General features: G+C 31.8%; 1 protein-coding gene across 1 annotated transcript; it reads left to right on the plus strand.

The window, feature by feature from the left end:
• The first annotated feature begins 685 nt into the window (after positions 1-685).
• LOC111708021 (putative uncharacterized protein DDB_G0290989) lies at positions 686-13307 on the plus strand. The gene is made up of 14 exons (XM_023481252.1): positions 686-901; positions 2103-2143; positions 2393-2458; positions 3752-3803; positions 5955-6022; positions 6109-6171; positions 6455-6716; positions 6907-7004; positions 7398-7464; positions 8171-8275; positions 9399-9425; positions 9850-9894; positions 11381-11472; positions 11960-13307. The coding sequence occupies exons 1-13, from the start codon at positions 884-886 to the stop codon at positions 11447-11449; spliced, it is 981 nt and encodes a 326-aa protein (XP_023337020.1). The 5' UTR covers positions 686-883; the 3' UTR covers positions 11450-11472; positions 11960-13307.
• The last annotated feature ends 2082 nt before the right edge of the window (positions 13308-15389 follow it).

The following is a 15389-nucleotide window of genomic DNA, read 5'->3' on the forward strand; positions in this document are numbered from 1 at the left end:
GAATTCGTTGAATAAAACGGCGAGCACTAAAAATCAAAAAAGTAGTTTAGTATAAAAGTTTCAGGCCCAAAAACGTCAAGGATATCAAGACAAACCGTCAACCTTATATCGTTCAACATAAAAACGTCTAAGATATCAAGGTCAACCACAAAACGTCAGGCATAAATCGTTCAGCATAAAAACGTCAAGAATATCAAGGTAAAGCACAAAACGGCAAGCTTAAATCGGTCAGCATAAAAACGTCAAGAATATCAAGGTCAACCACAAAACGTCAGGCATAAATCGTTCAGCATAAAAACGTCAAGAATATCAAGGTAAAGCACAAAACGTCAAGCTTAAATCGGTCAGCATAAAAACTTCAAGAATATCAAGGTCAATCACAAAACATCAAACATAAATCGTTCAGCATAAAGCGTTAAGCACAAAAACGTTAAGAATATAAAATTCAGACAAAAAACACCAACGCATAAATCGTTATGCTTAAAAACGTCAATCACAGAAAAGTCAAGAATATCAAGGTCAAGAATATCAAGGTCAGGAATATCACAAGAATATCAAGGTCAAGAATATCAAGGTCAAGAATATCAAGGTCAAGAATATCAAGGTCAAGAATATCAAGGTCAAGAATATCAAGGTCAAGAATATCAAGGTCAAGAATATCAAGGTCAAGCACGAAAAGGTTTCTGAAATCATGATTTTTTTGTCCAACACAAAAATGTTGAGCTTTAGATAGAGATTTCATTTATTCTAAATTCTATCACGTTGTTCTTAAAGAAAATGTACTTTTGGATAAAGAAAACAATGAGTTTTTGAATTAGGGTTTTTGGCCAAATGGAAGGAGAGGTTTGTTGTATGCCAGGATACGGAACTGATTTGCTACAAGATGGTTTTACGGGCGCAGGTAATTTTTAACTAAAAAATATTTTTTTCATTTTAATTATGTTATTTAATCATGTTTCCAAAATTTATCGTTGTCCTTTTAAATTTTACAAGTTGTTTATTTAACACTCCTGTATGCCAAGTAAATTATAGCTCCTGATCCAATCAGGTCTATCTATCTCATCTTCCATATACGCTTAATAAAACGGAACTTTCAAAACATGTTTCATTTATTTCTTTATTTTTCCTTTCATTACGGGGACAGGTATAATCTAGTAAATAATAAAGCTCTTCGCTCACATATATATGTTTGTATATATTTGTTAGCTATAACTGGCAAAACGGCTAGACCGAATGGACTGACATCACTGACATTTTCTAGGGAACCCTTGAGCATAGACTAAAAAAATTCGGGACATTTTTTTAAAATTTGATTTCCCCCCCCCTCCCCAAAAAATAATTTTTTTTATTACCAAAATCTGTTTTTTCTTTCAAAAAACGTTTTTTTTTAAAATTCGGTTTTAGAAAATTCTACGGGCAACGCCGGGCACTTCAGCTACTGAACTATTTAAGTATATGAAGTATAGGGTTACCCAAACAGAATGAGAAGTTAATAACGGTGACCCGGAGCCCGTTAGTTTGATTTTTTGCCGAAAATGATAGTCTTATGATGGGAAAATTTAATATTTTGGGAAAGTTTTTAGCCAGAAGTCTATAATTCAAGAATGAAGATTAAATAAATTCTCTACAGTCGTCTCATTCTGTGTGGGTAACCCTGTAAAATAGAGTTAAACAGAGAAACTATCAAACTTAGAAAAAAAACGGAAAGCTGCAGAGTTACTTTAAAGTCTGAAAGATGATTGAAAAATTTCTGTGTCTCTGAAGTCTCATCCTTTGTGGGTAACCCTGCATAACTGATGACATATACAGTTAAAACCTAAATGAAGAATTTATCAAATGTCGTCTTGATAATTTTGCAATGGGTTTTATACTATTTTACGTAAATCTCAGTATTGGCGAAAATAAATAAATAGCCATGAATATGCGGGAACAGTTTTAAAGAGCTCCATATAATCATTTAATTAAAAAAAACTAAATATCTGCAACATTTCATCATCAGAAATTGAAGAACCTGACATTTGATGAATTCTTTCGATGTATGGCTTACTTTTGTTTGTTTGGACTAAAACCTTTATAAAATAAATTTTGTTATTATATTTTAGTCTGGAGAGATGCTTTGGCGGGTTAATTTGGCCAGTATAAGGTAAATATTAGCAAAAATTTATTATTTTTGTCTCTTAAACCTTAATACTTCCTACCTGTGCCATGTACCTAATTTCCTTGTAAAAACCAAGATATAAAAGGGGAACAAATATGTTATGAAAATTATATATAAGTTTTTGTATTTTGTTACTAATTTAAAAATAAAACATTTAAAATTACAAAAGTCGCTCTTTAAACCCTTGTAACGAGACAATTGGTCAGAAATAAAATAAAACTGTTTTATTTTAAGAGAGGTTCGATGTGTTGAAAGAAGGGGTAGCCTTGTACTGCTCTTAGAAGGAGATGGTATTGGAAGGTCGTCTTTTCATTCACATCTTGATTTCGTTTATTCAAATTCTCTTCGTCCATTTTATTAGTCCTTTCTGTCCGTTCTGTCCTATTTGTCCTTTCTGTCCTTTTTTGTCCCCTAATTCCTATATTTCCAAGCAGTCCTTTCTGTCCTATCTGTCCTTTCTGTCCTATTTGTCTTCTCATTCCTATATTTCCTATCAGTCCTTTCTGTCCTATCTGTCCTTTCTGTCCTATTTGTCTTCTCATTCCTATATTTCCTATCAGTCTTTTCTGTCATATCTGTCCTTTCTGTCCTATTTGTTCTCTCATTCCTATATCTCCCATCTGTCCTTTCTGTCCTATCTGTCATATCTTTCCTATTTCCCCTATCTGTCCTTTTTTGTCCTTTCTGTCCCATCTGCCCATTCTTTCCTAAGTCTCCTTTCTGTCCTTTCTGTCCTATCTTTTTTATTTTTCCTATCCGTCCTATCTGTTCTATTTGCCGCATCTGTCCTTTTTCCGATGTTTCCTATCTGTTCTATCTGTCCTATATATCCTATAGTCCTATATCTCCTATCTTTACGATCTTTCACATCGGTCATTTCTGTCCTTTTTGTCCTATTCCTATCCGTCCAATCTGTCCTATCTTTCTTTCTTTGCATATTTTCATAATAATCGATTTAATTGCTCTCACCACACAAATTGCTACTTTGATCAGCAGAGAAAAGAAATGTATTTTTAGAAATTAAAATTAATTTAATATTTTTCTTTGATTTCAAGATTACAAAGAGCTGTAAAGGCAAAGAGTTTTTAGTTAAAAATGTGATATAGCTTTATCTTATAGAAAATCTAATTTGCGTGGAGCACTTAAGAAAAATGTTTCCAAAACAAAGCGTTTTAGAAAATAAAATACTAGTCTTAAATTTATCATACAATATGTTTCTGATCAAAATATTTCCGATTTCAAACATTTTAATTTTCTGGCGCCAAAAATGTTTCTGGTTATAAATGTTTTCGTTTCCAACCACATATGTTTAAAATCACAAACGTTTTTACATAAAATATTACCATCTGAAAATGTTTCCGATTACAATTTACAAATGTTTTTTACCATTAAATGTTTCCAAAACAAAATAAAAAGTGTCGACAATTATATTCCGACATTACACGTTTCCAAACAATACAATTTCCAGCCAAAAATCTCTCTGAATAGAATGCTTCCGACTGAAAAACCAAGTTTCTGACGAGAAATGTGTTGGACCAGAAATATTTGCGATAAAAAGATTATTCTCGTAAAAAAATGTTCTTTCTATTCTAGAAACTATTTTCGGCGGACTGAGGGCATGAGGTTATGGACTGAATTAATCAAGGTCTTATTTATATTTTCATTTCTTAGCTTAATGAGCTATTTACCACCAATAAACAAAAGAGATCGTTAGCACCCTTTACACTAAACACAAAGAACACGGTGTCCCAAAAAATACATAATTTCCCTTTTTGGAAAAGTTTTAAAGAGGTACATTAATTGTTCAAAATCTCAGACACTCTTGAATTTCCATTCGTAATTAGGACACCCTGGATAATGGACAAAGTTAGGAAACAATTTATCTTCAAGAAAGGTTTAATTGCATTGGAAGTCGGGGTTATATATAGTGCCATAAAACACAACACATTTATACTTATATATCGATATATTCTAGTAATAATATACAATTTATACTTATATATCGATATATTCTAGAATAATAATATAACATTTATACTTATATATCGATATATTCTACAATAATATAACATTTATACTTATATATCGATATATTCTAGAATAATATAACATATATACTTATATATCGATATATTCTAGAATAATAATATAACATTTATACTTATATATCGATATATTCTAGAATAATAATATAACAATTAATACAAAGTGTCTCAATAGGTTAACAAGTTCTGTCCTTAATCACAAAACTTTGTTGTTATTACAGAGTATACAGTGCGACTCAAAATATTACAGAGTATACAGTGCGACCCAAAATATTACAGAGTATACAGTGCGACTCAAAATATTACAGTACAGTGCGACTCAAAATATTACAGAGTATACAGTGCGACTCAAAATATTACAGAGTATACAGTGTGACTCAAAATATTACAGAGAATGCAGTGCGACTCAAAATATTACAGAGTATACAGTGCGACTCAAAATATTACAGAGTATACAGTGCGACTCAAAATATTACAGAGTATACAGTGCGACTCAAAATATTACAGAGAATGCAGTGCGACTCAAAATATTCTGCCCCTGTGTAAAAACAGTATTTTGACAAAGTAATGCTGTAAAGGGAAGTTGTTGGAAATACCAAAATTAACATAATTTTGTTAAAAAAAATTATAAAAGTCAAAAATTTACATTTTCAAATCAGTCATTTTTGTGCTATTTTCTTAAATTTACTAAACTTACAGAACACTTTTTACAGATTTTACAGCTCTGATGACTAAACTGCTTTTTTTTCAAACACCTTCGGCGAAATAATTTGTTATTTGATCTCTTACACAAAACAAAAGCATAAAAAAATTATTTAAGGCCTCTAAACATAATATCAGCAGTAAAATTTGAGGCTTTAAACACTTTTGGGCTGCACTGTATTAACCATACTAAAATATTTAGAAATTGTTAAATCTTAATAAGCGAAGGAAAGGTCAAAAAGAAGATTTAATTTATGATTTTTAATCTTAATAACATTTTAACAGTCTGGGATTTTAATTAAAAATCCCATTGAATTACACTGAATCTGATCGCAGTGGAATAATGCCACACCATGATTATTCTTAGAATCCCTTGGAATTACACAGAATCTGATCGCAGTGGAATAATGCCTCCCCATGATTATTCTTAGAATCCCTTGGAATTAAATTATACAGAATCTGATTGCAGTGGAATAATGCCTCCCCATGATTATTCTTAGAATCCCATTGAATTACACAGAATCTGATTGCAGTGGAATAATGCCTCCCCATGATTATTCTTAGAATCCCATGGAATTACACTCCGAACCCCATTAAGTTATACTCTTAACCACATTAAAATATGCTCCAAACCCCATAACATGGTACTCCGAAACCTAAGATTTTACTGGACACCCTAAATTTTACTCCAACCCATAAGAATTTACTCCAATTGCTATTATCTTACTCCATATACAATAAAGTTTTACTCTTAACCCTAACATGTTTGCTCCAAACAATAAGATTTTACTCTAAACAATAAGATTTTACTCCGAACACAAAGATTTTATCCAAACACGAAGATTTTACTCTATAACACTAAGATTTTACTCTAAACCCTATGATTTTACTCCAAACATTAAGATTTTATTCCAAACACATGATTTTACTCCAAACACCATTGTTTTTACTCCAAACACTTTTGTTTTTACTCCAAACCCTAAGATTTTACTCCAAACCCAGAGATTTATCTCCAAACCTGGGAGTTGAAACTAACCCTTTTTGTTTAGAAACATGTTCTCAAATGTAAAGAAAGAGAGTCAACTATGGGTAGTACTGAAGACTTTTGGAATAGCAGGTTAGCACAGAAGTAGATCAAGATCAAGATCAAGATCAAGATCAAGATCAAGATCAAAACCAATTTTTTCACATGTTTGTGTTTAGAAAAGTTGGCGAGGAAACAGATAATTGGTTGATCTCTAGACTGGGTCCTCATTCCAGATACAGGTTTACTTATATAAGAGCTTGTCTGTTAATCTGTCTGTATTTTGTATTATAAAAATGTCAAAAAAAAACTAAACCAATCAGGTCCAAAAACTCGCATGATCGATTCAATGGAAGTTTTAAGGCTGGGCAAACCGTAAATGTTTTGCCTTGAAAACAACGATTTTTGAAAATTCAACCATTTAAACAGAAAATTCGCAAAGATTTTTGTTTATTGGAGAAAGCCAAAATGGCGGCTTGACAATGAGAAACAATTTCTGGGGTTAATCCACATTACTTCTCTCAGGTTGCAGGTTAAAAGCTGTAATAAGAACAAAATGGAGCATTACAATCAGCTGACTTTTGACAAAGCATTACCGGAGTCTGAAGTTCCTAAAGTTACCGCTAGATGTCAACACTCAAACAGATTGGGCACCAGTCAAAGGTTCGGGGATCATCTAGCACGACATAGAAGTTTAGAACGACAGCTGAATTGTTTGGGATTGGAACCAACTTTTGAGAAGGATTCAGGCTTAGAATCATCTGACGGCAGTACAGAAAAACATAAGGTAACCAAAATTTACGAGATCTTTTAGTTTAAGTTCATCCGCCTCAAGTTGAATTTTATTGTTCAAGAAAGATAAAGAGAAACTTAAATTCTATTTGTTCTCTTCAACATAGAAGCCTCGAACCTTCCCACCAGATTTAAATTTAAAATTTTCCAAAACAATTTATGAGGCAGCCATTTTAAACTTTCAGCTGTCGCAGCTGAAACCCCAACAACGCGGGAAATGGAGAGAAAGTCGGGTTTTCGAAAGAAGAAGTCAGGAGCATTCTATTCTGAAAGCAGCATTTAGGAACGAAGAATAATAGACAATATGTGGATATTTCAAAGATTCATTAACTTTATTCATCAGATTTTCCAATTCAATTAAAATGCTTTTTTTATTTTGTTGGAATAGAATAATTAGGAGAGCAGCTCATGTTTAACCCTAAACTCTTTAAGCAGTACACATTCTTCTGATAAAAAATCAATTTACACAAAAATGCAATTTTGAACTGTCTTCCCCTGTAATTGTTGTTGTTCAATATTGGTCGTTTTTATTATTTTCTATTTATTGATAGTTTGTCATTGATTAAAAACAATTTCAAACTTTATCGTTTTCATTGCAAAGGATCATGCTAAAGTATTTTTTTTAAAATAGCATATGTTCAATAGATTTCTTAATTTTTCTTTTTTTCCCGCTTAGTTTGGATTCCATTCATCAGCTGACTAGAACATTGTCTGCTGACAGCATACAAGCAGCGTTAATACAGGTATTATTATTCATCATTATTATTATTATTATCATTATCATTATTATTATTATTAATATTTGGTACACATAATATTGTGTAAACCTGCATTACGTCGTATATAATTAATATCTATGGTTGTAAACTTTTACGTAAAACTCTTTATTCATTGAAACAGCGTTTTAATGATTAGCTTAAATCATGTGATATGTCCAATCTTAATCTTAATTACGTCTATTAACTTTAACTTGTAACATATAGACCTAAAATACATTAGTTGATACAGAAACTCCGCTTTGATTACAGTGTTGAAAGTAATTATGGTTTTCGTTGAAGCATACGAATTGAGATTGTGTATGAGACTCGACATTGATCAATAGATCGCTATTGTCTGGTTGACATAGCAAACAAGATTGCGCCCAGTGATAGTGGCATTGATAGTTCACGGGATTGTAGCAGTGTGGATCTTGTTCTGTTTAAGACATTGATCAATAGATCGCTATTGTCTGGTTGACATAGCAAAGACGATTACGCCCAGTGGTAGTGGCATCGATAGTTCACGGGATTCTAGCCGTGTGGATCGTGTCCTGTCTGAGACATTGATCAATTGATTGAAAGTGTCCGTATTGACAACGATAGCTAACAGGATCATGCATTTTGAATGGGCATTGATAGTTACGAGCTTCCGATGTAAATTATTACTTTTAATAATATTTTTTTTTTAAAGGAATCCGAATATTTCTGTAATGGTTATGAAGACATCAACAACAACAACAACAACAACAACAATAAAAACAACAAAAGCAATAATATCAACTTCAATCACTTTCAGGTTCAGTGAATTATATTGATGAGAAATAAACAATTTACTGTTTAAGAAAGTTTGTTTAAAAATCCCGAATATAATATATTTAAAAATTTCGCGTTATTTAAAGTTTGATTTAATTTAAAATTTTAATTTTCTTAAATCTTAAAGTTGATATTTTAGCCAAAATATTTTACATTTCTAGTCGTCAAATGTCTCTAAAAAGAATTTAATTTTCATGATATTAGTTGTCATTTTATCATTTTTCACATTCTTTTGTATCTTAGAAACTAATTAAATTTTTATTATTATTTGCAACTTGATTTGTAGCAAAAGATTTTTTAAGAATGACATTTTTTTACCATTTTATTATTTCTTTCCTGTTTTGGAAATGTCACTTTTCTAGGGAACCCTTTTATGCTTAATTTTGAAAAATGAAATTCTGAAGAATAATATCTTTTTCAAACTTAATTAAACTTTCTAATTTCAACGTCGAAAGGGACGAAATACAAGTGGATAAGACCCTTTACTGTCTTGATTTTATTTGTTATTTTATGAAGCACAGAAGTATAATCTATATATAAATTTGGCTTGTCTGTCTGTTTGTTTGTCTGTTTGTCTGTTTGTTTGTGTCCAATAAACGTCAAAACGGCTGAACCGATCGGGCCCAAATTTTTTGTGGGACATCTAGGGACCCCAGGGAAGGTTTATGAATGATCAAAATTTCAAATATTTGTCTCCATCAAAATTCGATCTTCATTAAATTTTTGAAAATTTAGAAAATCCACGAAATTTTTTGTGAAAATCCGCGAATTGTTTTTGTTTTGTTTTACGATGTACACAAAGAGAACATGTTCACAATTAATTAAGAAGATGGGCGCGAAGCGCCCTCTAAGGCTAGTTATTTTAAAAAGAAATAATCATAAACTTTTCAACTTTTCAAATGTTTTCAGTTTTGGGAAAATAAAAACTTTCCCGTATAATTTCTGAAAATGCCAATTTGAATACAATTTCCTCAGAAATTAGATTACAGTTAGTGTAGAAAACATCACGAAAACATAAAATATTTTCAACAAAAAAATACAATTCCAGGCTTAAAATTCTTTGTAAACGAGCATTTAATAAAATCATTGAATATATTTATTTTCAGAGTGAGCTAACCCAAGATCAAATGCAGGTATTTATTATTGAAATGAATGAGAGGGGNAAGGTCCATAGGGGAGATTATATGAGGTATAATGAGCTTTCATCCCCTGATCACTTGATCTTGGCCCAATTCATCATCATAATAAGAATTATAGATATTTTCTTCTTGTATTGACTATTGATGAAGCTTTAATCTTAAATTTAAATCATATATGGGATGCTCGGCCAGTTTGAACCCCAAAAACTTACCTCCGAGCCGCAGAACCTGCAAATCACTCCGAGCTTCGCAAAACAAGTTTCCAAAAAGATTCAAGAGCCAGGAGAGCTTGCCCTGCTGAGTTCAGAGGGTGATATCAAGATCTTGTGAACTCGGTGGTAATTCGCTTATTGGGGCCAAGACCCTTGCTCAATTATTTTAATGTAAATCTAATCCCAATATTATGTTTGCCCTTCAGGAAGGCAAGCTGAGACTGTACGGTAGAACAGGACTTGGAAAACAGGCTGGTTCAATAAATATGAACAAAAAAAGGTTAATAGACCGGTTCATTAAACATAGACAAAAAAGTGTATAGACCGGGTCAATTACAGACTATACAAGAGGTATGAACCGGTTCAATTAACATAAACTAAACCAGGGATTTAGATCGGTTCAATTAACATAAACTAAGCAAGGGGTATAGTCCAGTTCAATAAATATAAACTAAAAAATGTTTATAGACCGGTTCAATAAACATCAACTAAACAAGGGGTATAGACCAATTCAATAAATATATACTAAACAAGATGTATGGAGAGATTCAACAAAAATAAACTAAACCAGAGGTGTAGACCGGTTCATTAAACATAAACTGAACCAGGGGTGTAGACCAGTTCACTAAGAAACATAAACTAAACTAGAGGTGTAGACTGGCTCAATAAACATAGACTAAACCAGGGGTATAGCCTGTTTCAATAAACATAGACTAAATCAGGGATATAGACTGGTTCAATAAACATAAACTAAACCAGGGGTGTACACCGGTTTACTAAATATAAAGACTAAACCAGGGGTATAGACTAGTTTAATACATATAAACTATACAAGGTGTGTGGACCTGTTTAATAAACATTGACTAAACAAGATGAGGTATGAACCGGTTCCATTAACATAAACTAAAAAAAGGCTCTAGACCAGTTCAATAAACATACACTAAACAATTCAATAGACACAAACTTAAAGAATTGGTACAGAACTGTCACAAAAAAGCTTAAGGGTTATGAACTGGTTCAATAACTTTTGTCCAACTGATAATTCAAAACAAATTTACAATTTATCATCATTATTCTGAAATGTTTCATAGGTTTGTAAAAAATAGTTTCTCTTTTCTGTGTTCCTGAAAGTTATTAGAAATTATTAGAAAATGCATAAATTATTAAACATAGTTTAAAATTCAGGACGAATAGAATAACATTTAGGATTTGAATATCATAGTAGGTCAAAATGTATACTAACTTTTTACAAACTTTCTAGATATCATTTTGCTAAAATAATTTCCAACCAAACATGAAAACATACAATAAACATTTAAAAGGACTGTGGAGTGTAGACATGATTTCAAGTGAACCTCCCTCTAAAGGGTGGTGTGTATGAATCACAAAGGTTCTCTTTAAACCTTTTTCTGATCATTGACAGTGGAGATTAATAAACAATAATATTTAATATATTTCATATATCATATTTCTATTCAACTACAAAGCACGAGATAATTCAAAAAAACAAAAACACATTTAATTATGTAGATTGGACCCGCCTAACCAAAGTAGGCTGTTTTAATTGGTTTGCTCATTATAATCAACAACTCTACTAACGTCTTTGCATCCTTCATAAGTCAAAATATTAAAGAGTACTGTTGTGAATCGGACATGCCACTCTTTAAATTGATGGGTCACTCTAAAATCAGTCTGCAGTCCCTTTAATACTATTTGTTTATTGAACCTTGACCCCAGGCTAGACCGTCAGGAAGAGGGAAGAGAAAGAATATTCCTGAAGCTCTCAAAATAGTCACTAAAGTATAGAGTCACTTGCACCTTATATAGAGGTATTTAATTTCAAGTGCCTATCAATCTACATTGTTACATAACCGATTTTTAACTTTTGTCCAACGTAAAATGATTACGAGATTACAATGATTACCATGTACAGTTTTCAATTTTTTTTCTTATAAATTTTGACCCGTAAAAGCCTTTCATACAGCTCTGAAGTATGATAAATCATTAAAAACTTCTGGAAATTACCAAACTGCATCTTGCATCACAGAGCTGGGTGTGACCTGCTGAATAATGTTCACGGGACAAATATTCCAGATAAAATTGTCCCGTAATCATTTTTTAACATGTCAAACCAAGCTTTGAGTATTATCAGAGGGGTAAATTCACTTTAAATTCATCTAAACAACGTCCCTCCGTTGATTTCCAGTAGTTTTTAATGGTTAATCATACTCAACAGCTTCATGGAACGTCAAAATTGAGCCGAAAAAAATTGAGATATCATTCTTTTAACTATCCTTAAATTGTTGATTCTTTAAGTGGTTTGTGCTCTGTGGCCGGATTGATACAGCAGATCTCTGTTCAAACTAGATAAACAACTATCTTAACCGAGATAAAAAATGTAAATGTAACATAAAGAGCAAGTATCTCTCAGGATTGTTAAAATTAAAGAAACAGTCACTTTAAACGTAAAGTGAATCTTTTGAGTTCTAGGAATGTGTGGAGAAAACACATCGTTATAAACCAATCGAAAAAAACAAGGTTAAATTATATGTGTTTTCTTGTTCTGTCAACAATATAAGAAAATGCATTTATTTAGAAAAATATGATCGAGCTAGTTTTGCTTTGTTCGCTACATTAGCGAAGGATATGTTATCCAATAGAAACAATATTTGGAAAAGAAATTGTTTTTATTTTTTTTTAATGGTATTTTTTTGTTATTCCGGATTGCCTTGACCTTTTTGGACAGAATTACCACACATTTGATTCCTACTTTCTTTCGTAATGTCGAATGAAATTTTTATAATTTCGAAATTACGAACATATTCAGAACAGAATGTTCGTAATGTCTGAAAACCAAAAAGATATATTTTCATAAAAACGGAAAAGTTTTAAAAACAGCTGAAACCCCACTTAAAGAAGCCTCTTAGTAAATGATTTCATATAAACGTGCCCAAAACCTTTTAATCTTTATACCAGGGGGCAGAAACGTCTTGTATGTGTGTCTGTACCAAAAGAGTGTGTGTAAGTAATACCGAACCGAAGGTGTGTACTGTGTACTGTAGGTATATACAATATTTATTTATTGCTTACTGAGTGTAACCCGGTAACCTGATATCAAACAATATCTTCTGGTCTTCACATTTTGTTACAGAGGACGGATGAAACCAAACAGGATGGACAAACCAAGGGTGAACCAAACAAGAAGGAAAAAAACAAAGGGGAACCAAACAAGGGTGAACCAAACAAGGGACACCAAACAAGGGACACCAAACAAGGGGGACCCAATCAAGGGAGAACCTTACAAGGGGACACCAAACAAGTGTGAACAAAACAAGGGGGAACCAAATAAGAGAGAAACACACAAGGGGAACCAAACAAGGGGAACCAAACAAGGGGGATCAAACAAGGGGAACCAAACAAGGGGAACCAAACAAGGGGAACCAAAAAAGGGAATCAAAAAAGGGGGAACCAATCATCGGGGAACCAACCCAGGAGGAACCAATCAAAAGAGAACCAAACATAGGAAATGCGCGGCCTGTTTAAATTTATTATCTACTATCTAGTCATTATTAATTTTGTCAGTATGTAATATATGTACTTTCATATTGAATATCATCATTTCATCTTTTATGTTTTTAGCTGAAATAAATATTTTTATAATTTATTTATTAAAACTCTTGTTCTGGTTAAATTTAGAAGGAATATTTCACTCGGGGACCCTGTGTTAAGTCGTAAGCAGAGGACGAAACTCCAAAAGGGACTGTAAGCGTAATTTCAAGTGACCCAACATGCAAAGATGGCAATATCCGATTTCCAACAATACACTTTAAAGCTTTGTCTGATCAAGTACGATTAAGATATCCATGTTTTTGTTACTTTAAACTTTTGATTTTCATTTGTGGACTTTCTGCGAAAGTGACTTGCGCATTTCATACTTATAAGAAACCATGAAAAATTTTTCTCAATAATTACTTTTCTAGTCATAAAGACGTCGTTATCTTCCACATTTTTGGATCAGATCAAGGTTTCAAGGTTACTGATAGAAGGACATTTAAATTAAGCTATCAGTCCCTTTAAGTTTATGCATGGATGATCCTCCAGACTTAGCTTGAGATCTTTACGATCATGGCTAAACTATCCATGATTAAACTTAACCCGCAGAATGAAGGGTAATTTAAATCATAAAGTTCTATTTTCCTTTACTGTCCCTTTAATCTTGGTATACACTTATGGACGGAAGTACTTCTCTTGTATTTGTTTTATTTTAACCCAGATAAAACCAATATTTATCGTTCTTGTTAGAACAGTTCTCTCCAAGGACCTTCAACATCGAGTTCTTTCTACTTCATTCACAAAATCATTTTTGTTGCAAACCAACAAATATGAAATTTGATCCCACCTACGAATGGGAAATTATCCTTATCCAAGTTTAAACAAATTAATTAAAAGTTTATACATGGATTTTAATAGAGAAAACGCAATTAAAAATAATCATGGATCATAAAAAAAAATTATCTAATCTACACATATAGGGTCACTTGAAATTAAGTCTTGCAGCAAAAACTGAAGTTATTAAATAATATTAATTGAGAGTTTTGTTTAAAATATATTTTCAAAAATTGTTTTTGTATGTTTCGTTTCGAAACCAAAAATAATTTTCAAAAGCTAGTTTCTAAAATGATTGGTTTAACATGTTTTTTTCACACTAAGGAAGAACCAATTGATGAAATCTTTCTAGATACGTATTTTTTTAAGTTAACTAAAGGGTTCGCAAAAATATGAAAATAAGGATTAAGATTTATGTCACATAATGATAAAAAACAGCAAAAGGATAATTGCTTAATGCTATTTTTTTTAAATTATAAACTTTTGTATTTGAATTTTTTTTTCTAAAAAATTGTGCCTTGAACAATGGACATGATTGTAAAGAACTATCATAAAAGTAATAAATTCAAACTCAATCCTTAACGGTATTTCTAACTATTCAAATATGATGTGTTTATTCTTATTTTGACAGAGAGACAGAGTTAAAATAACCTATACAGCCATCTTTAAAAGGGTGACTTTAAAGATGAAAACTTGATAGAGTGATATGTCTGATGCACAACAGTTTCCTGTTAATGCTTTGTCCATGATTATAGATGAAAGAGATATCCCTGCTTTGCAGGCTAAAAATTGAATATTTTAAATTGGGTTTTCACTGGATAAGTGTTTTAAGAATTTATTGCATTAGAAACAATAAAGGAAATTGTGGAAATAAAGCACTTTTAGGCGAGAACAAATAGGATGTCTTTCCCATTTTTATTCAAAAGGTTTAGAGGATACCTTTGTAAATCTGACATGCAAGATTAAAAATGTCGAGTAACTTTAAACTACGTCTATTTGTTACTCTGTCATTAAGTAAGGGTATTGGATTGAGTTGTATCTTGTAAGACAGATATCTGAGAATACAGACAGAGTCGTATCCGGATTGATATTGACTAAAACCAAATATATTCTCTTCAAAAATAAAAAAGAAGATGTAAGTATCACCTCGCTTAAACTTCAAATATGAGGAACCTGGAGTTTGAGATTAAGTTGTATCTGTTAAGACAGATACTTGAGAACACAGAAGGTTATACCTGGATTGGTACTGACTTAAAAGGATTTATTGGAGAATGAAAACATTACATGTACAGTATGCACACGTCTACAGGCCGATGATGAAAGTTATTTCTAGGGTCGACTACGAAAGTAGCTTTTCTCT

This window comes from Eurytemora carolleeae, unplaced genomic scaffold (assembly GCF_000591075.1).
Source record: "Eurytemora carolleeae unplaced genomic scaffold, Eaff_2.0 scaffold5, whole genome shotgun sequence".
In the NCBI taxonomy this organism is placed as follows: Eukaryota; Metazoa; Arthropoda; class Copepoda; order Calanoida; family Temoridae; genus Eurytemora; species Eurytemora carolleeae.

What these genes read in the sequence shown, in the direction of transcription:
- LOC111708021 (XM_023481252.1), top strand. An exon ending in TATGGACTGAATTAATCAAG is followed by an intron (nt 3,804 to 5,954) that starts GTCTTATTTATA and finishes CTTTTTGTTTAG; the next exon opens with AAACATGTTCTCAAATGTAA. An exon ending in ATTCTGAAAGCAGCATTTAG is followed by an intron (nt 7,005 to 7,397) that starts GAACGAAGAATA and finishes TTTCCCGCTTAG; the next exon opens with TTTGGATTCCATTCATCAGC.